At 45.8% G+C, this 22,443-nt stretch overlaps 1 protein-coding gene across 1 annotated transcript in view; it reads right to left on the bottom strand.

Moving 5' to 3' along the window:
- Positions 1–1,349: 1,349 nt before the first annotated feature.
- Positions 1,350–22,443, bottom strand: part of LOC130284860 (pejvakin-like) — a 66,474-nt gene continuing 45,380 nt past the window's right edge. Inside the window, exons 2-5 of the mRNA XM_056535727.1 lie at positions 19,388–19,529; positions 13,840–13,957; positions 3,405–3,515; positions 1,350–2,279 (exon numbers count right to left, since the gene is read on the bottom strand). Of these exons, the coding sequence (XP_056391702.1) occupies positions 1,978–2,279; positions 3,405–3,515; positions 13,840–13,957; positions 19,388–19,459 (603 nt within the window). The 5' untranslated portion in view covers positions 19,460–19,529 and the 3' untranslated portion in view covers positions 1,350–1,977. The remainder of the gene's footprint in view (positions 2,280–3,404; positions 3,516–13,839; positions 13,958–19,387; positions 19,530–22,443) is intronic.

The following is a 22,443-nucleotide window of genomic DNA, read 5'->3' as shown; positions in this document are numbered from 1 at the left end:
AGTGAAACAGGAAATTCAAGTTCACAAAAAGCTAGCCACAGTATTATGGGAATCTCACAACATATCCATTTAGCCCCAAGACAAGAGCAGATCCTTCCTAAGCATGGCCATTACTGTCTGCCAGGTACGTACTAAAATCACCTTATGGTGGAGAACCCCTTTAACAAGTGTCATTGTAAAGATAGGGTCACACACAGCGCATACGTAGCACATTTTACGCCGCTATAAATCTGACGGGCACCGTGAGATACGCTGCGCATTTTGCTATGAGCAGACACACAGGGCTTCCCTGCTGCAGCTCTGTGTGTGCAGTGAGATTTGGAGATGGGCCCTCCTCCGGATATTATTGCACACACAGGGCTGCGTTGGGGAAGCCCTGTGTGTCTGCTCATAGCAAAATGCGCAGCGTAATTCCTGCTCCCTGGCAGATTTCACAGCATGAATTATGCTGCGTATGCGGTATGTGTGACCCTACCCTAATCATGTACTGTAAGTGTTGTTATTTACTTTTAACATAAGAACTGATTGGGGTATACCCTAGCAGGGCACATGGACAGGGCTTATTGTAGTGAAACAATCCCTTTACATTTTGACACTGGGTAAATATTTACAATTTAAAAACCAAAATAAAAAAACAGTGAAAAATCCAGTTCTTCCATTTTCATCCCATTTTTATCCATGAATGAAAAACCTCCACAGGTAGACATTTTGTCTCCTGCCAGTGTCACCATTTATGCCAGTGTTTTCCAAACAGTGCATCTCCTGCTGTTGCAAAACTACAAGTCCCAGCATGCCTGGACAGCCATAGGCTGTCCGGGCATGCTGAGAGTTGTAGTTTTGCAACAACTGGAGACATAGTGGTTGGAAACACTGCTCTATGCTTAAAGGGTTACTCCGGTGGAAAACATATTTTTTTTAAATCAACTGGTGCCAGAAAGTTAAACAGATTTGTAAATTACTTCTATTAAAAAATCTTTACCCTTCCAGTACTTTTAAGCAGCTGTATGCTACAGAGGAAATTCTTTTATTTTTTAATTTCTTTTTTGTCTTGTCCACAGTGCTCTCTGCTGACACCTCTGTCCATGTCAGGAACTGTCCAGAGCAGTATAGGTTTGCAATGGGGATTTTCTCCTGCTCTGGACAGTTCCTGATACGGGCATTAGGTGTCAGCAGAGAGCACTGTGGACAAGACAAAAAAGAAATTCAAAAAGAAAAGCATTTCCTCTGTAGCATACAGCTGTTAAAAAGTATTGGAAGGGTAAAGATTTTTTAATAGAAGTAATTTACAAATCTGTTTAACTTTCTGGGATCAGATGATTTAAAAAAAAATGTTTTCCTCCGGAGTACTCCTTTAATTTCACTGCAATGTACAAAAAAATAAAAAATAAACTGATGACCATCTATAGGGACAAAACTAATACACACAACCAGCACTGGCATACAGAAGGAGACCACCTCTCGTGGCCAGGTCTGCTTCTAATGCCAACTAGCAAGATCAACTCATGGAGTCTCCCTAATGTATGAATACAATGGGAGGCAGAGGCGTAGCTTGTAGCTTCTGGGCCCCGATGCAAAATCTGCAACAGGGCCCCATATGCCAAATATATTACTGGTCTCTAATGGGACAGATGTGCTTTGGGGCCTCCTGAGGAACCAGGGCCCCGGTGCGACCGCTACCTCTGCTACCTCCATAACTATGCCCTCGATAGGAGGTTCCTTTTACCATTTAGGATTTTGTTCTGCATCGAAACGCTGGCATTGTCTACTTCTTATTTTTTGTGATTAGTAGTTTATAAGTCCATTTGACACTGTTTGCTTATTGGCCGTCTGAATCATTGACCATTAAACAGTATAGTCACAGAGCACCTTGCATGGTTCAGTAGTCGAAGGAGTACTTTTTGCATATATGTGACGGGAGCTGTGGCACAGGTTCACCTGAGAATCGACATAGGGGCACAAACGTGTCACGTACAATGATCACTTCAGTCTTTTGTGCCACAGGTCGAAGCAAGGTACAGCATGCAGCCTGACGTACTTCTGGCCATTGGACGAGCACTCGAAGCAGCCATATACAGTCTCTCTTTTGGAGTTTCCCATCCCACACAGAGCGCAGGGTCCCTTGGAAATGTTATTGGTCAGGAGGTTAACACGAGTGTGAGCGCCTTCTCGCATGTATGTAGTAGAAATGTCAGTCATGCTAGCAGCCTTGTCATAGTAATCGGAAAAGATGTCATCCATGTAAGAATCTGCGTTAGCAATGATATCCATTGTTCTTTTTCCTGTACAAGAAAACAATTATTCATTTTAGGGTTACACACAGTACAAAGCAGCCATACCAGTAAATATTTGTGTAACCTTACAGGAAATTGTGTAGTGGGGGCTAGCCCATCCTAAATCTCAAACCCTATTACGCCCTTCTTGATCAGTGGGCAGACCCCATACAGGAACCTGTCCTTGTATCTCCTATAATGCCTTATACTCCCTACATGTTTCCTTTAGCAGTTAAGCTGAATTCATCAGGGGAGAATATATAGGTATCAAAGGTCTGTCCACCAGAATGTTACAGTCAATATATAATAAAACACTTCAGATATTATAGGCAGAATGGGAGAACTACAAATACAAAAATGCACAACTATAGGTGTACAACATTAACAGATGTAATAACACTTGAAATACGACAACACTTTGTAAGGTGCAATCTCGGGATGCACAAATATATAGATAAACAGATATATGTATGCAGGTGTATTACCACTTTAAATGCCTACAGTGCACTGTACACTGGATATACAACCTCAAACTGCAAGAGTTTAAATGTGTAATATATGCAAAAAGTTAGATATGGAAATAATTTGCAATATATATGCTGTAGGATAAATGTGCAATAGATGTGCAATTACGACATTCCATTAAAGGGGTACTCCCCCCCCCCTAGACATCTTATCCCCTATGCAAAGGATAGGGGATAAGATGTTTGATCGTGGGGGTCCTGCTGCTGGGAACCCCCGTGTTGTCTTTTTCAGCACCCCCTGTCATCTGCTGCAAGGAGCGAAGGAACAGGGGCCGGAGAATTGTGATGTCATGGCCGCACCCCCTCATCATGTCACGGCCAGCCCCCTCAATACCTTTGGATAGGGGATAAGATGTCTAGGGGTGGAGTACCCCTTTAAACATCCTTCCAGCAATCCCCAATAAATGCATAAGAGGATACATCCAGAGTATGTACAATGTTCAATGCATACAACTGTCCGGGCATGCTAAGAGTTGCAGTTTTACAACAGCTGGAGGCACACTGGTTGGGAAACAATGATCTACATCCATCTGACTACAGGCTCTCAAGATGGAGTAAAAAACATAGTCACTGACAGTGTCACGGCAAACTCCTGTGATTCTCATCTTACCGGTGAATAAGATGCCTGTTCGGTACAGGGTGTTCCGTATAGCGTTTAATGAAAACGATCTACTGGGCTCCTTCTCAAATCCTCCTTTTGAAGCAGATGAGACACAAAGCTCTAAAAAAATTAGAAAACATGAGAATGATAAGTTTATTTTCCCTATCTGGACACCATACAATCACCGACATTCAAATTTACATCAGAAAGAAGAAAAGATAGCTGCTTTTTTAGTGCTCCCCTGGCAAAGTATTTTAAACAGTAACTAATGTCCGGACAAAGATTTTAAATAAATAAATTGTTTATTAAAGTCATGGACTTTATCCTCCAGTGACTTTAAATGGGCACTGTCAGATACAAAAACTTTTGATATGTTGTAAATCATGCAAAAAGAATAGGTTTTGCACTTGCTTTCATTAGAAAATTTTCTGTATTTCATAATGAAAAAGGCAGTCAAACAACTGCCCCTCCGCCTGCTTGGACATATACTAGTGCTGCTGTGTCCATGCATCATCACCTATGTCATGGACACACTTCCTTGATTGACAGCTGTGAGTGCAGGGCTCAGAGCTGGAAGAACAATCCTCCCACTGTCAGTTTGTGTCCCGCTACTGTCAGTGAGGACAAGCTGGGAGTTGTAGTTTTGCTAATGCTAGGGGAGATGTGAGCAGACAGCATACTGCGGGAGGGGGCGGAGACTAGCACAGCGAGGCCACGCCCCCTCCCTTTGAGAGGAATTCAGACTAGTGAGCTAAATTAAAAGTGTGATAAAATAAATAAATAAAGGTGCTAGACACATAAAAATAGATGTACATGGTCAGGATTAGGTACTGAGTGATATATTTAAAAAAAATGTTTTTTTTTGTTGTTGGATCTGACGGGTACACTTTAACCCAATAGGCCTTCCGCAATTTTAAATTTTTATGTTTTTGTTTTTTTTCCTTCTCACCTTCTAATAGCCACAAATCAATTTGTAGGTCAATAAGATTACAATGATACCCAATACAGTTTTTATTTTATTTTACTACCGTATATACTCGAGTATAAGCCGACCCGAATATAAGCCGAGGCCCCTAATTTCACCCCAAAAACCCAGGAAAAGGTATTGACTCGACTATAAGCCTAGGGGGGAATACATCATCCCCCCCATGTCCTCATCCAGACCCCCGTCATCATCCAGACCCCCTTTATCATCCCCCCCATCATCATCACCGCCTGTCAATCCCGTCAGCCGTCGGCTGTCTGGGCATGCTGGGAGTTGTAGTTTTGAAATCTCTGGAGGTTCGCGGGTTGAAGACCACTGCGGCCTTTGTCATCATCCAGACCCCCCCCCCCCCCCTTTAGTTTTCTACTCACCTCCCCTCGGTGGGAAGGAAGCGTGAGCTTAGTCGTTCCGGGCTGTCCATTTTCACCGGGGGGGCCCTCTTCTCCGTGCTCCGGGCCTGCCCCGGACTAGTGACATTGCCTTGACGACTCACAAGGACGTTCATGCACAGGGAGGCTGCGCATGAACGTCCCTGTGCGGCATCGTCAAGGCAAAGTAACTAGTCCGGGGCATGCCACGTCATTCCAGAGGTTTCAAAACTACAACTCCCAGCATGCAACGTCACTAGTCTGGGCCAGGCCCGGAGCGCGGAGAAGAGGCCCCCCCAGGGTAAAAATGGACAGCCCGGAACGACTAACCCTCCCCACCGGACGGTCCCTGCAGCATAGATGGCCCGGACCAGCTCACCCTTCCTTCCCACCGAGGGGAGGTGAGTAGAAAACTAAAGGGGGGGTCTGGATGATGACGAAGGCCGCAGTGGTCTTCAACCTGCGGACCTCCAGAGGTTTCAAAACTACAGTTCCCAGCATGCGCAGACAGCCGATGGCTGTCCGGGCATGCTGGGAGTTGTAGTTTTGCAACCTCTGGAGGGAAGATCACTGAGAAGGGATTGACAGGCGGAGAGTTCACTCGAGTATAAGCCGAGGGGGGCGTTTTCAGCACGAAAAACCGTGCTGAAAAACTCGGCTTATACTCGAGTATATACAGTACTTTAAAAAATGCATACCGTAATTTTTTGTTAGAAAATTAGTATGCTTAAACTTGTCCTCTTCTGACCTCTATAACACTTTTAGTTTTCCGTATACGGGGCGATATGAGGGCTCATTTTTAGCTTAGGGATCTGTAGTATTTATTGGTAGTATTTTTATAGTATATTGGTAGTATTTGATCACTAATTATAAAAAAAATTCTGGTATATGAAGTGACCAAAACTCAGCAATTCTAGACTTTGTTTACATTTTTTTTTTTGGCAGTCTAGATGGGCCAAATGGTTCTTATCTGCCGACACATTCTATGTTTCTATATTATGTGATGTCAACTTTTATTAGGGAATAGCAGCCATTTCTTACCGTCTTTTAGTAAGCCCTTTGAGGCGCTGGGCTTGCATGTACACCCTGTGTCCTCTAGGGGTTAATATGGCATTTATTTATTTATTATAAATATTTGTCCTGAAATTTGGTTACTTTTTAAAATACTTTGTCTGCAGGTGAGTGCCAAAAGAATCATCTATCTTTTTCTCATTGGACTTGCTCCACATCTGACTGCTACTTCCGTTCCTTGACCAGACATATGGTTTGATGCAGTAGTATAGATGGTTTGTCGGCACTTCGTCGTAGAGGTGGTGCTCGTGGATAAGATAGTCAATAGGATAAGAAATGGATCCCGGCACTCACCAGATGATGCAATAAGTTCAGTTTTATTTGTAGAAATACATCTTTAAGTACAGGACGCCTTTCGGCAATGTATGCCTTCTGGAGGGGCAAGCTGTGCATAACTAGCTTGCCCCCTGACTGGTGAGCAGTTAAGGGGGTAAGAAATATACAGGCAAGGTTTTTAGCCCCCTCCCCCGTCTGTAAAAACTTGTTGGTAACTATAGTGGTATGTCCCATGGGTTGGGGGGAAGGAGTGCACCAATCAGGGGTTTAATAGTTTCCCGGGCATTCAGGTGCCCTCCCCTGGGTATTTATAGCTGTGGTGCCTCCCTTCCCCCCCTCAATCTGCCCAGGACCCGGAGTTTTGACTGCTGGCTGGTATGTGTCTTCCTTTTATTTGTGGCCTGGATGGAGCAGGTGGGTGAGGGCTGGCATGCTCCCTTATGGCTGAGCTTGCCTCCCCTCCTGTTGCACCCGAGGCGGGTTCGGGAGGCTGGCGGACCTCTCACAGTCCCGCTCTCCTACCCACTATGGCCCCTGTGAGCCCTGTCCAGCCCGTTTCCTTTTGCCCTCTTCCCTGCCCGGGGCCGAAGCCCTCTCCTCTGCCTGTGCCTGTATCCCTCCCTCCGGGCGTGCTCCTTATGAGCATGCTCTGCTGTTTTTCCTTGTCGTCCCCCCCCCCCCCGTCTCTTTTTCCTCTTTGCGGTCCCCTCCGTCTCTCCCCCCCCTGTCCCCCCCTGGCTCTGGAGGCAGCGGCCCCTGGCTGGCTGCTGCTGTTTTAACTCCATATGCGCAAATGGACGCTTTATTAACGTCCATTTGCGCACCCTTCAGATATAATGCGCGCTCACAAGGTGAGCGCGCGTTATATCCGTGGGGTCCCGGTTGCTCTTAGCAACAACGACCCATGCTACGCCAGACATCGCCGATCGGGCAGATGTCCGGCATTACATCTTTAGACGCGGCGATCTAAGTTCATCGGCGCGTCTGAAGGTGTACTTTCAATCATCCCGGCTGCTCAGTCTCGCGATGTCCCGATCAGCTGGGACGCAGCAGGAGGGTCGCTTACCTGCCTCCTGCGCGTCCGCTCGTTGATTGATTGCTCCAAGCCTGAAATTCAGGCTTGAGCAATCAATCGTTGATGGCACCGATCATTGCCATGTTAATACATGGCAAGTGATCAGTGTTAGGAGCAGTGTGTGCAAGGTTAAGTCAATAAAGGTCATTTAACCCTTCAATAATAAAAGTTTGGTTTGCCCCCTTTTCCCCATCCCAAAAAAAAATAAAAATAAAAAAAAATATATATATATATATAAATGAATAAAAAAATAAATAAATAAAAAATAAATAAAAAAAAATAAATCGATAAATAAATAACTAAAAGTGTATATGTATGTATGTATATATAGGTATAACTAAAAAAAAAAAAAAATATGTGTGTTGCAGACATGCATGTATGTGGTATCTCCGCATGCGTGCATGTCTGGGGTATAACAATATGTCGTCGTTTGAAGTGTTCCGTCTATGGCGTGCACGCAAATATAAATAAATGAATAATTCAAATAAAATAATTTTAAATTAAAAGAAATAAATAAATATAAAATTTCACTATACACGTGATATACATAATAAATAATATTGGTAATTTAATACACATATGACATTTCTGTTTAGCATATTCGGTCAAATTTTCTACTGTATGTATTAATAAACGGCGTTCACAAAAAAAAATAAAAAAAATTAAAAAAACAATCCGAGAAAATGGCAAGGGTACTGCGGGCTCTTTCGGATTATGGCGCAAATTATTTGAGCTCTCATATCGTCCCCTCTCATTTACCCAGCTTCTCACTCCGCCCACGCTGGCACCTCTCCCCTTACCACACCCCCCTGCCCACTGCGTCTGCCCCCCCCCATCACCTCTCCGCCCCATGTTCCCAGATCTCCCCCCCCCCTTCTTCCTCCTGCCTCTCCAATGCCCCCCGTGGAGGGGTAGTGAGTGTGGTGGCGGAGTGCCCGCGACCCGGCGGTCTCCGACTTGCCTTGTCCCACATCTGCGGCGGTGGTGAAGTGGTTCTTCCAGCTGTTGGCTTCTCCATCTTCTGGAATTGGTGGGTTTTCTGATGCGGGGCTTGGCCCCTTCCCCGGTTAGTGTGCTTATGGCTGCGTTCTGTGCAGTGTTCGTCCTTTTGTTTCTGTGTGTACGTTGAGTTTGGTCTCTGGTTGGGAGTTGGGTACGTCTCTTCTTGGGTTCTGGCTGTAGGTCAGTGGTCTGAGCAGCCATCAGTTGAATGTGTATTGTGTGGGAGACCAGAGTTCTAATCCTGCTTTCCTTCTCTATTTCAGGGTGCTTTGGTAGGGTATCATAAAAAAGTTAAAAAACAAAAACAAAACGTTTTCTGCAGTGAGAGCTCTTTTGGCCTTACGCTCTGGGGGCCCGGGGTTTGGCAGACTTGGCTCCTGAGGCTTGTTCCTTTTCCTGATTCGGTGGGTGCCGCCCAGTTACGGTTTTGTTTCTTTTGGTTTTCTCCCCCTTTTGTTTGGTTTATCTCTCCGTATTTTCCCAATCTCTGGTAGGCATGGGACTTCTGTATGTCGTTTTGGGTGCTTTAGCTGATGTGTTCGGTGGGTAGGTTTCGCTTGAGTCTCCGGGGGTAGGTTCGCTTGAGTCTCTGTTTGCGTTGCCTTGTGAGTTTTTCTGTTCGTGGTGGTATTCCGGAGGGTGATTCTCCTGTGCTCTACACTTGTGGGGGTATGGTTTGTTGTTGCAAGGCTGACACGCAAATTGTGAAGCGTTCCATATTTGGTGCTCGCTTCGGCAGCACATATGTTAAAAGTGGAACAATACTGAGTAGATTAGCATGGGTTCCGCATGCCGCGTTGGTCTGCTGCTTTCCTGTGGTCAGGGTGTGATTGCGTTTTCTCTGTTATGGTTTCTTCGGGGCTCGCTAGGTGCCCTGGTTACGTTCCTTGCTGGTTTCCTGATTGTTCCACGTGGAATATGGTTCCGGGCGGAGTTTTTTCCTCCAGGTTGTCTCTGGCCGCCGAGGGTGTGTGGTATCTGTGCCCCCGCATATGTGCCCCGGGTGCACTAAGGGCTGACGTTTCGGCTGGTTGGGGTTTTTTCATGTGTCGTGCAGTGGACAGGCCTGCTTTCTGTCCCCCGTTGCAGCTCACGGGAAGCTCGCTCTGTTTCCGGATGTGGCCGGTTTGGTTGGTTGTTGGTGTGGTTTGGTTTCCCAGTGGTGCTGCTGGGTGGTTTAGCCCTGGGTCTTGGTAGTCAGTGGGTTTCTGCCATGCTTGGGTTTTGTTAGCGCTTTTGCCTTGGTATTGGTTGTGGGACTTTGGGTGCTTGCTTCGGCAGCTCATGTTCTGGACTTGTAACAATACTGTGTGGGTTGGCTTGGCCCCTGCGCTTGGTAGCGCTCTAATTTGGTGTTACTTTTCTTCTTTTCTGGGGTGCTTTGAGTGATCGTGGCGTGTTGTCGGTCTGACATTCGGGGAGTTGTCACTGATATTACTCTTGCGGATTTCTTCCTGTGTTCGGCTTATTGCACCTAGTGCTTCGCTGTTTGGAGTTACTATTTATTTTGGGGCTGTGCTCCCTGGGGTCGGTATTGGGTGTTGACGCTTTGTCTCGTTTTTCTCTGGCAGTGGTTCCGGAGGTTGCTCCCTCGGGCGGAGTCGGAAGGTTTGCCTGTGTGGCTGGCCCGTGGGTCATTGTGGAGTTTGGTGTGTATTTCTTGGTCCGCTTTGGTGGCTCCTGCGACTTGGTCACACTCACGGTAAGGCGTTTGCGAGTGGTTGGTGGTGTGGAGGCCGGGATGTCTACAGTGGAGGGGGCCCCGGAGGTTCCAAATGTGTCTGTGGATAAGGGATTTGTTTTTCGTACCTGGAATGTCCTTTGTAGTAACCTTCCGGGCTCTGATGTTTATTCCTATTTCGTTTTCATAGGATGTGATGACGGAAGTTGACTGCTGTGTCACCTCTCCAAGGAGGTTCGAGATTTGGGCTGTGTTCTCTGTGCATCCAAATAACATTCTTAGTACATGACGCCGGGTATCTTCACCTGTTCATGTGAATCACCTTCTATTCAAAAAAAAAAAAAAGGAGAAAACAGGTGGGTGGCTTTCCCACTGTGCTGCGACCCAGTGGGGTGCGGTTGGCGCTTGGCAGGGGGTAATTTTTTCTTTTCTACTTTGTGGTTGGTGGGATGTTGGTGCGTACCTAGGGGCTGGGCCCGCGAGTGGGTGGCCTTGCTGTCGGCGACCGGTTTTTCCTATCAGTTTTGGGTCACTTGGTGGCAGCTGCGGGTCGGATTTTTGGTTGTCGCTTTTGCGTCGTTTTGCTCATCCGAGGTTTGTGCTGGCTTTTTTCGGGGCTATGTGGATGGGGCACTTCCTTTCTCCTCATCTGGGACTCGGGTGTCTGTTTTTTGGGTGCCTATTTTGTGCAATTTGCGACACAGTTTAAAAAATAAAAAAAATAATAATTATAAAAATTAAAGGCCCCCTTTTTTGTCCGAGACTGCTTCGGCGATCCAGGTAGCACAGCATGCATGGGGGTCAGCGAATGACTGTTTTTTCGGGTTGTCGTCCTATTGCTTGACGGGGCGGCTGTGGGGTGCCCCCCCCCCCCCTTTTTTTCTTTTTTGCTCCACACCCCCGATTATTCAGTTTCGAGTTTTTTGTCTGTTTTGGGTTTTGCTTTTCTTTGATAGGATGGGGTGTTGTGAGTTTGAGATTCGCCCTCTTTTGTATCGGGGCCGGCGGAGATGGCTTGGTTTCCGGAGAGGGTAGCGCAGCGCGTGGGGCGCTGGCGATCTGCATGTTGCGTTGCTATTTTCACCAAGTTTGATGTTTCCCATATGTGTTATGTTTTGCGAGCGGTTTTCCGCAAGGTGGTGCGAGTGCTGCGGCTCTCTTCGATGTATGGGTGAGTCTGAGAGATGTGTTCGCACAAGAGTTATAAAAAAAAAAAATTTAAATTAATAAATAAAATGAATGAATACAAATTAATATAAGAAATAGGTCCTGGCGGCAGGTACCTCGGTTTTCCTGGAGAGGAAACGTGTTGGGCGGTTTTCCTGGAGAGGAAATGTGTTGAGCAGATTTCCTGGAGAGGAAATGTGTTGGGCGGATTTCCTGGAGAGGAAATGTGTTGGGTGTGTCCGGGGGGCTGAAGTGGCCCCAGGTGTTGGCTATCCAGTATCTCTTGGGTGGGGGTCGGAGCCCAGTGTAGGGCTAACTGGTCTCCTCCGTGGCGGTAAGAAGACGGTGAAAGCGGGGTCAACCCGGGGTAGACCTCCACACAGGACAGTGTGGCAGCACCTCTCGGGTTGGCAAGAAGCCAATCGGTGTCTTTGTTACAGTTAAATTGTTATTTATATAAGTAATTTTATAAATAAAGCTGTGGCCGATCCCCACCCATAAAAAAGTTGAATTGTTGTTGTGTCAGTTATTATTTAATTAATTATTGTAATAAGGGGGAGGGGTAGTTATAGCCTGCTAGGAGCTAATTGGGTCTCAACAGTCTGGAGGGGCAAGCTGTGCATAACTAGCTTGCCCCCTGACTGGTGAGCAGTTAAGGGGTTAAGAAATATACAGGCAAGGTTTTTAGCCCCCTCCCCCGTCTGTAAAAACTTGTTGGTAACTATAGTGGTATGTCCCATGGGTGGGGGGGAAGGAGTGCACCAATCAGGGGTTTAATAGTTTCCCGGGCTTTCAGGTGCCCTCCCCTGGGTATTTATAGCTGTGGTGCCTCCCTTCCCCCCCTCAATCTGCCCAGGACCCGGAGTTTTGCCCACCCTTCCTCCCTTTTTTGTATGTCTGTTTATTGTAAGTCACAGCTTGACGGTAAGAAGACGGTGAAAGCGGGGTCAACCCGGGGTAGACCTCCACATAGGACAGTGTGGCAGCACCTCTCGGCTTGGCAAGAAGCCAATTGGTGTCTTTGTTACAGTTAAATTCTTATTTATATAAGTAATTTTATAAATAAAGCTGTGGCCGATCCTCACCCATAAAAAAGTTGAATTGTTGTTGTGTCAGTTATTATTTAATTAATTATTGTAATAAGGGGGAGGGGTAGTTATAGCCTGCTAGGAGCTAATTGGGTCTCAACAGTCCTCTGCTGTCTGAGACAGCAGAGGAAGGCATACATTGCCGAAACGCGTCCTGTACTTAACCTCTTAAGGACTCAGCCCATTTTGGCCTTAAGGACTCAGACAATTTAATTTTTACGTTTTCATTTTTTCCTCCTTGCCTTCTAAAAATCATAACTCTTTTATATTTTCATCCACAGACTAGTATGAGGGCTTGTTTTTTGCGCGACCAGTTGTCCTTTGTAATGACATCACTCATTATATCATAAAATGTATGGCGCAACCAAAAAACACTATTTTTGTGGGGAAATTAAAACGAAAAACGCAATTTTGCTAATTTTGGAAGGTTTCGTTTTCACGCCGTACAATTTATGGTAAAAATGACGTGTGTTCTTTATTCTGAGGGTCAATACGATTAAAATGATACCCATTATTATATACTTTTATATTATTGTTGCGCTTAAAAAAAATCACAAACTTTTTAACCAAATTAGTACGTTTATAATCCCTTTATTTTGATGACCTATATCTTTTTTATTTTTCCGTATAAGCGGCGGTATGGGGGCTCATTTTTTGCGCCATGATCTGTACTTTTTTTTTATACCACATTTGCATATAAAAAACTTTTAATACATTTTTTATAATTTTTTTTTTAATAAAATGTATTAAAAAAGTAGGAATTTTGGACTTTTAAAATTTTTTTTCGTTCACGCCGTTCACCGTACGGGATCATTAACATTTTATTTTAATAGTTCGGACATTTACGCACGCGGCGATACCAAATATGTCTATAAAAAATGTTTTTTACGCTTTTTGGGGGTAAAATAGGAAAAAACGGACGTTTTACTTTTTTATTGGGGGAGGGGATTTTTCACTTTTTTTTTACTTTTACTTTTACATTTTTTTACATTTTTTTTTACACTTGAATAGTCCCCATAGGGGACTATTCATAGCAATACCATGATTGCTAATACTGATCTGTTCTATGTATAGGACATAGAACAGATCAGTATTATCGGTCATCTCCTGCTCTGGTCTGCTCGATCACAGACCAGAGCAGGAGACGCCGGGAGCCGCACGGAGGAAGGAGAGGGGACCTCCGTGCGGCGTTATGAATGATCGGATCCCCGCAGCAGCGCTGCGGGCGATCCGATCGTTCATTTAAATGGCGAACTGCCGCAGATGCCGGGATCTGTATTGATCCCGGCACCTGAGGGGTTAATGGCGGACGCCCGCGAGATCGCGGGCGTCGGCCATTGCCGGCGGGTCCCTGGCTGCGATCAGCAGCCGGGATCAGCCGCGCATGACACGGGCATCGCTCCGATGCCCGCGGTTATGCTTAGGACGTAAATGTACGTCCTGGTGCGTTAAGTACCACCTCACCAGGACGTACATTTACGTCCTGCGTCCTTAAGGGGTTAAAGATGTATTCCTACAAATAAAACTGAACTTGTTGCATCATCTGGTGAGTGCCGGGATCCATTTCTTATCATATGGTTTGATGCAGGCGGTTGCCGGCTATACTGTATACAAGACGGATACTGATGTTGACAGCACAACACCCTGAGGTGAGTGTACTACATCCTTTGTACCCTCCTTGTAGTCTTCTTTTTCACATACACATAAGACATCAGAAAAGATGACACTTACCAAAGTGACCATCCAGATGAATGTACAGATCAAAGCTACTAAACGCTATGGTTGTGTGCGCGGGAAATACAATAGCTTTGTCGCGCCCTTTGTGGTTTTTCTCATCAATTATGTGAAACTGCAATTCAAAAGGAAACAAGAAATGTCATTAGTGAAGATAGGGAATATTTGATTACCCATCAGAAGATACAAATATTCCTTATTGGTCAGAACACGGGAAGTACTAACTCTATAGTGGACCTGTCAGCAGGAATTGGTGTAATTAAGCAAATGACCACATACTTTTTTTTCATCTCCATAGTCCTTTCCAGTGCTGAGATACAAGACTTTTTGTTATTATGTAAATAAGACTCAAGTGCCCGGGGGGCATCCTTAACCCCTTCAGGACGGAGCCCATTTTGGCCTTAAGGACCGGAGCGTTTTTTGCACATCTGACCACTGTCACTTTAAACATTAATAACTCTGGAATGCTTTTAGTTATCATTCTGATTCCGAGATTGTTTTTTCGTGACATATTCTACTTTAACATAGTGGTAAATTTTTGTCGATACTTGCATCATTTCTTGGTGAAAAATCCGTAAATTTGATGAAAAATTTGAAAATTTTGCATTTTTCTAACTTTGAAGCTCTCTGCTTGTAAGGAAAATGGATATTACGAATACATTTTTTTTTGGTTCACATATACAATATGTCTACTTTATGTTTGCATCATAAAATTGATGTGTTTTTACTTTTGGAAGGCACCAGAGGGCTTCAACGGTCAGCAGCAATTTTCCGATTTTTCACAAAATTTTCAAACTCAGTATTTTTCAGGGACCAGTTCAGGTTTGAAGTGGATTTGAAGGGTCTTCATATTAGAAATACCCCATAAATGACCCCATTATAAAAACTACACCCCCAAAAGTATTCAAAATGACATTCAGTCAGCGTTTTAACCCTTTAGGTGTTTCACAGGAATAGAAGCAAAGTGAAGGAGAAAATTCACAATCTTCATTTTTTACACTCACATGTTCTTGCAGACCCAATTTTTGAATTTTTACAAGGGGTAAAAGGACAAAATTTTTACTTGTATTTGTAGCCCAATTTCTCTCGAGTAAGCACATACCTCATATGTCTATGTAAAGTGTTCGGCGGGCGCAGTAGAGGGCTCAGAAGGGAAGGAGCGACAAGGGGATTTTGGAGAGTACGTTTTTCTGAAATGGTTTTTGGGGGGCATGTTACCTTTAGGAAGCCCTTATGGTGCCAGAACAGCAAAAAAAAACCACATGGCATACCATTTTGGAAACTAGACCCCTCGGGGAATGTAACATGGGATAAAGTGAACCTTAATACCCCACAGGTGTTTCACGACTTTTGCAAATGTAAAAAAAAAAAATAATTTTTTACCTAAAATGCTTGTTTTCCCAAAAATTTTTTATTTTTAAAAAGGGTAATAGCAGAAAATACCCCTAAAAATTTGAAGCCCAATTTCTCCCGATTCAGAAAACACCCCATATGGGGGTGAAAAGTGCTCTGCTGGCGCACTACAGGTCTCGGAAGAGAAGGAGTCACATTTGGCTTTTTGAACGCAAATTTTTCTCTGGGGGCATGCCGCATTTAGGAAGCCCCTATGGTGCCAGGACAGCAAAAAACCCCCCACATGGCATACCATTTTGGAAACTAGACCCCTCGGGGAACGTAACAAGGGGTTAAGTGAACCTTTATACCCCACAGGTGTTTCACGACTTTTGCATATGTAAAAAAAAAAAATTTTTTTTACCTAAAATGCTTGTTTTCCCAAAAATTTTACATTTTTAAAAAGGGTAAAAGCAGAAAATACCACCCAAAATTTGTAACACAATTTCTCCCGAGTACGGCGATACCCCATATGTGACCCTAAACTGTTGCCTTGAAATACGACAGGGCTCCAAAGTGAGAGCGCCATGCGCATTTGAGGCCTAAATTAGGGATTGCATAGGGGTGGACATAGGGGTATTCTACGCCAGTGATTCCCAAACAGGGTGCCTCCAGCTGTTGCAAAACTCCCAGCATGCCTGGACAGTCAACGGCTGTCCGACAATACTGGGAGTTGTTTTGCAACAGCTGGAGGCTCCGTTCTGGAAACAGTGGCGTACCAGACGTTTTTCATTTTTATTGGGGAGGGGAGGGGGGCTGTGTAGGGGTATGTGTATATGTAGTGTTTTTTACTTTTTATTTTATTTTTTGTGTTAGTGTAGTGTAGTGTTTTTAGGGTACAGTCGCACGGGCGGGGGTTCACAGTAGTTTCTCGCTGGCAATTTGAGCTGCAGCAGAAAGTTTGCGGCAGCTCAAATTTGCAGCCAGATACTTACTGTAATCCTCCACCCATGTGAGTGTACCCTGTACGTTCACATTGGGGGGGACATCCAGCTGTTGCATAACTACAACTCCCAGCATGCCCGTTGGCTGTCGGTGACTGCTGATAGTTGCAGTTTTGCAACAGCTGTAGGCACACTGGTTATGTATCACTGAGTTTGTGACCTAACTCAGTGTTTCACAACCAGTGTGCCTCCAGCTGTTGCAAAACTACAACTCCCAGCATGTACGGTGCATGGTGTACGGTGACTGCTGAGAGTTGTAGTTTGCAACAGCTGGAGGCACACCGGTCGTGAAACACTGAGTTAGGTAAAAAAAAACTCTGGAGTTTCACAACCAGTGTGCCTTCAGCTGTTGCAAAACTACAACTCTCAGCAGTCACCGACAGCCAACGGGCATGCTGGAAGTTGTAGTTATGCAACCAGCAGATGCACCACTACAACTCCCAGCATGCACTTTAGCTGTTTGTGCAAGCTGGGAGTTGTAGTTATACAACAGCTGAAGGTACACTTTTCCATAGAAAGAATGTGCCTCCAGCTGTTGCAAAACCATAAGTCCCAGCATGCCCATAAGGGAATGCTGGGAGTTGTGGTGGTCTGCCTCCTGCTGTTGCATAACTACAGCTCCCAGCATGCCCTTTTTGCATGCTGGGATCTGTTGCTAAGCAACAGCAGGAGGCTGTCACTCACCTCCAACGATCCTCGCCGCACAGGTCAGTCCCTCGTCGTCTCCGCCGCCGCAGCTGCTCCTGGGGCCCCGATCCCAACAGGGGCGCCGGGGATCGGGGTCCCCAGCACCCGGGGTGCACGTCCCGCACCCGCTCACGTCCTCCGGAAGAGGGGCGGAGCGGGTGCGGGAGTGACACCCGCAGCAGGCGCCCTGATTGGTCGGCCGGTAATCCGGCCGACGAATCAGGGCGATCGTGAGGTGGCACCAGTGCCACCTCACCCCTGCAGGCTCTGGCTGTTCGGGGCCGTCAGAGACGGCCCCGAACAGCCAGTAATTCCGGGTCACCGGGTCACTGGAGACCCGATTGACCCGGAATCGCCGCAGATCGCTGGACTGAATTGTCCAGCGATCTGCGGCGATCGCCGACATGGGGGGACATAATGACCCCCCTGGGCGATATGCCGGGATGCCTGCTGAACGATTTCAGCAGGCATCCGGCTCCGGTCCCCAACCGGCTAGCGGTGGGGGCCGGAATTCCCACGGGCGTATGGATACGCCCTCGGTCCTTAAGGACTCGGCATGCAGGGCGTATCCATACGCCCTATGTCCTGAAGAGGTTAAAGGGGTACTCCGGTGAAAACCTTTTTTCTTTTAAATCAACTGGTGGCAGAAAGTTAAACATATTTGTAAATTACTTCTATTAAAATGTTTTAATCCTTCCTGTACTTATTAGCTGCTGAATATTACAGAGGAAATTCTTTTTCTTTTTGGAATGCTCTCTGATGACATCATGAGCACAGTTCTCTCTGCTGATGTTATTATTTATTGTTGTCCTTAGAGGGATTTGAACCCAAGGCCCCAGTGCTGCAAGGCAGCAGTGCTAACCAATGAGCCACCAAGCTGCCCTTAGCATACATCTGCTATGCATCTGCTATCTGTGATGTCATCAGTGTTCCAAAAAGAAAGGAATTTTCTCTGTAGCATTCAGCAGCTAATAAGTACCGGAAGGATTAAGATTTTTTAATAGAAGTAATTTACAAATATGTTTAACTTTCTGCCACCAGTTGATTTAAAAGAAAAAAGGTTTTCACCGGATTACCCCTTTAATTACAGCAAGATTCCAATGAAATCCAGTCCATGTCCTTGTTATTACCAACCACAGCCTGCTTGCATTCGCCTACCCCATTTGACTGACTAGACAGAGGAAAGGCTATGGTCTGGACTTACATGGGCTCTTGTCGTGTTGAGGAACGCCCCCTCGGCACTTGAGCCCCATTTGCTTAATAACGAAAAATCAAGACTATGGATTATGTTTGCTATTTTTTTTTTTTGCCCAGTCAAACACCTGCCCTGTCTTTTTATTCCTTCTTGATGTGGTTATTGTGGTATTATGTGGTGGTGTGCATTATATAGACATTTTTTATTTGTCCTTGTTTTCTTCCTTTGTTTTTCTGTTAGTTTCATCACAAAACATGTGATTCTTTCATCATGACTCAAAGATTTCTACTTAAAAATTGTGGGTGGTGGTTTGGGTAAATTTAGATAAACACTTTAAAAAATGGCCACATACATGTACACGTTTTTTTCCCCAACCTATAGAACCACAAAATCCAGATAAAAAAGCTATGGCCAGAGCATGCAGTAAATTTTGAAAAACTGCCCTAAAATGTAAAAATGGCACTAAAATGTAAAAAACACCTAAACAAAAGCACCAGGAAGGAATGGAATATATATTTCCCTATTGACTCCCAGCTAATGCCTGGGCATTTTCCGCCCAAATACTGATTCCAAAAAATGAAGTATAATATTGGAGTAAATTATTGTAGTTTTATCTTTGGCCACTAGATGTCAGCACAACAAGCTATTGATCAGTAAGTTGAAGTATAACCATAGTCTTATGGCAGTGTTTTTCAGCGTGGGGGGGTATTTATGGAGCATTTTACTGGGTATATTTGTCACAATTAGAGATGAGCGAACTTACAGTAAATTCGATTTGTCGCGAACTTCTCGGCTCGGCAGTTGCTGACTTATCCTGCATACATTACTTCAGCTTTCAGGTGCTCTGGTGGGCTGGAGACTCTCTCCTAGGACTATATCCACCTTTTCCCACCGGAGCACCTGAAAGCTGAAATAATTTATGCAGACTAAAGTCATGAACTGCCGAGCCGAGAAGTTTGTGACGAATCAAATTTACTGTAAGTTCGCTCATCTCTAGTCACAATCTTTTGGCACGGTGCATTTTTTGCAACTTTTTGTGTGACTTTTCATTTACATGTGTTTTTTACATGGTAGACGTGTTTTAAGTTGTGTTTTTACAGTGGCCAGGGATTTATTATGTTCAACTTTTAAGTTTGTTGCATCTTTTGGCGCAAATCTACAATCAAAACTACAACTTCTAGCATGCCCGGACAGGCTTTTGCTGTTCTCCAGACATGCTGGGAGTTGTAGTGCCTTATGGTGTAAAGAAATCCACGTAGGGTTTCTAAATTCAGAGAAGACAATTTAGAAAGTTGTTCACAGAAAAGTGTGATATCTGCATACTTACCCTCATGGCTTCTCCCCACATACCAGCATGGACAGACAGAGAACACTGGCGAGTTGTCCGAATGCTCTCCATGACCACACATAGGATTTCCTTCCCATTTTCTCTTGATTGACGAACTAAACAGTGATCCAAGTCAATTGTCCTAAGAATAGAAAAATTCAAATGAGATTAAAAAGAAATGAATTGGTCAGCCAATACCTATTTGCTGCTAGACAGTGGAACAGCAGACAGGATGTTATTGTTAAATTAATAGACATGAATACAACTTAACTAAAGCCGTTGTCGTGACCCTGTACAAATGTTCCAGCTACCATTTGCCAGAAAGTTGCCGGGTAGACGATAGTCTAAAATTTAGCTTAATGCATAAAATGTGTATCAGGTCCTGGAAAGTTTGCAAAATGTATTATTCTGCATTTCACTTAATCTAATCTTAATCTAATGCATACACTGAAGTAACCAAAGTGTCAAGGGTTAATATTTCCTTCATTTATTTTACACAGTTGAATAGTGGTTCTGTCATATGCATCTCCCAACCTATCATTGCAGGAGATAGTCCTTAGTACAACTTTTCTCTGCTGGGGCAATGGAGGGATATTATACAGGGGCGGACTGGCCTATCGGGATACCAGGAAAATCCCCGATAGGCCGCCGCCCTGAGTCCTGACAAGTCACTGTGTTAGGCTGGGTTCACATCACATTCAGTCTGGTCGGCTCATTTTTGCGCCGTATGCACTTTAACAACCAGATCTAAAACCGTGGTTGACCACAGTTTTAGGTCCGGGGAAAAAGCGCATAGAGCACAAAAATGAGCCGACCAAACCGAACGTTTCACTCCGTCCGGCTCATTGAAATGAATTACATACGGGAGCGCATACGAAAGCATATGGGAGTGCGAGGTTTTAGCTCCCCCTGCCGTATGCGCTCCCGTATGGGAGAAAACGTGATGTGAACCCCGCCTTTAGTCTGTCAGCAGTGTCTGGACCTGTGTGCACCACAGCTGCAACATCACACACAGGTCTGAGGCTCCTGACAGGCTGATACAGTGAGCGGAAGTCCGGAGGTCTGGGGTACAGAGTCTGTAATGGGAGCTGTACAGACAGTACACTCCCCTCTACTCTCTGCCTCCTCACTGCTCCTGGCCCCTCCTCCTGTCCGCACACAGTGACTGCAGCTGCTCGGGGGAGGATCTACTATACTGGGTGAGAGGAAAAGGGAACCTAATGTTATTACTATGTAAGGGAAAGGGTGGGAGTCCTGTTATGTGGTGTGTGTGTGGGGGGGGGGCTGAAAAGGGGGACCTGTGACGTGTGGGGCTGCAAAGGGGGACCTGTGATGTGTGGGGCTGCAAAGGGGGGACCTGTGATGTGAGAGGGTGCAAAGGGGGGACCTGTGATGTGTGGGGCTGCAAATGGGGGGGGGGGGGACGACCTGTGATGATGGGGTCTGTAAAGGGGGGACCTGTGATGATGGGTTCTGCAAAGGGGGGACCTGTGATGTGAGGGGCTGCAAAGGGGGGACCTGTGATGTGAGGGGCTGCAAAGGGGGGACCTGTGAAGTGAGCGGCTGCAAAGGGGGACCTGTGAAGTGGGGGGCTGCAAAGGGGGTACCTGTGATGTGGGGGGCTGCAAAGGGGGACCTGTGATGTGATGGCTGCAAAGGGGGACCTGTGATGTGAGGGGCTGCAAAGGGGGGGCCTGTGATGTGAGGGGCTGCAAAGGGGGACCTGTGATGTGAGAGGCTGCAAATGGTGGGGGGACGACCTGTGATGATGGGGTCTGTAAAGGAGGGGACCTGTGATGATGGGGTCTGTAAAGGGGGGACCTGTGATGATGGGTTCTGCAAAGGGGGGAACTGTGATGTGAGGGGCTGCAAAGGGGGGACCTGTGAAGTGAGCGGCTGCAAAGGGGGACCTGTGATGTGGGGGCTGCAAAGGGGGTACCTGTGATGTGGGGGGCTGCAAAGGGGGGGACCTGTGATGTGGGGGGCTGCAAAGGGGGAACTTGTGATGTGGAGGGCTGCAAGGAGGGGGGCTGTAATGTTGGTGGGTGCTGGGGGAGAGGGGAGACCAGTTATGTGGAGGCTGGGTACGGGGGACCTGTGATATGAGGGGCTGAAGAGGGGATGTCTTTGATGTAGGGGGCTGGAGAAGGGGGGGGACCTGTGATGTGGGGGGCTGGAGAGGGGGGACCTGTGATGAGGGGGGACCTGTAATGTCGGGTAGGGGGTAGGTTCTGGGAAGAGGAGACCTGATGTTACTACTTTGTAAGGGAGGGGCACTTTGGTTCTCTTTTTTTTTTTTGCAAATTTGGTTGTTTATTCACTATTTCTAAATAACTATATTTTTTAATTTCACTACAGTTAAGGGGAACCTGTTATCAGTTTTATGTTGCCCAATCAGCGGGCAGCATAAAACTGGTGCAGGCATCACGATCCCATGACACTCGATCATTCAAAGGAATCTTAGATTGTAAATGCCACCGAAACTGGTGATTTGTCCTCAGGGCGGGTCTCAGCAGGGCAGGTGACGCATCTCTCCCTGTATCAGTGGTCTCCAAACTGTGAATCTCCAGCTGTTGCTAAACTAAAACTCCCAGCAAAATGACAACTTCCAGCATGCACAGACCGTTGTTGGAATACCTAACAGTCCACAGTTTTGAGACCTAGGGGAGATTTATCAAAGCCTGTGCAAAGGAAATGTTGCCCAGCTGATTGGTGAGTGCTTCCAATAATGTTCTACTGTGAGACTGTTATGCTTACTGCTATAAACTATTGGGATTGAGCACCCCATCTGTATGCAGGAACCTGCAAAGTCGGGAAAAGGTGTAGTGTTGGACTTTGTAGTGTTGACCACTGTCTTCCAGGGTCTCCCTATTCACTGCTAGAGACTAGAGAGACGTTTCAATCAAGCCGGCTGGGCAGGGAGCAGCCGCCAGGACCTGCCCCTGTGACTATTTACCTGTATTCTGGTAGCATTTTCAAACTATGTCTCAATGCCTGCACCAGTGTTATGCTTCCCACGGTATTTTAACCCTATGTAATATCTATTACGGGAGGGG

Source organism: Hyla sarda, chromosome 8 (genome assembly GCF_029499605.1).
Source record: "Hyla sarda isolate aHylSar1 chromosome 8, aHylSar1.hap1, whole genome shotgun sequence".
Lineage (NCBI taxonomy): Eukaryota > Metazoa > Chordata > Amphibia > Anura > Hylidae > Hyla > Hyla sarda.
Note: the sequence above shows the minus strand (reverse complement) of the source record. Positions and strands in the feature narration are given on the sequence as shown.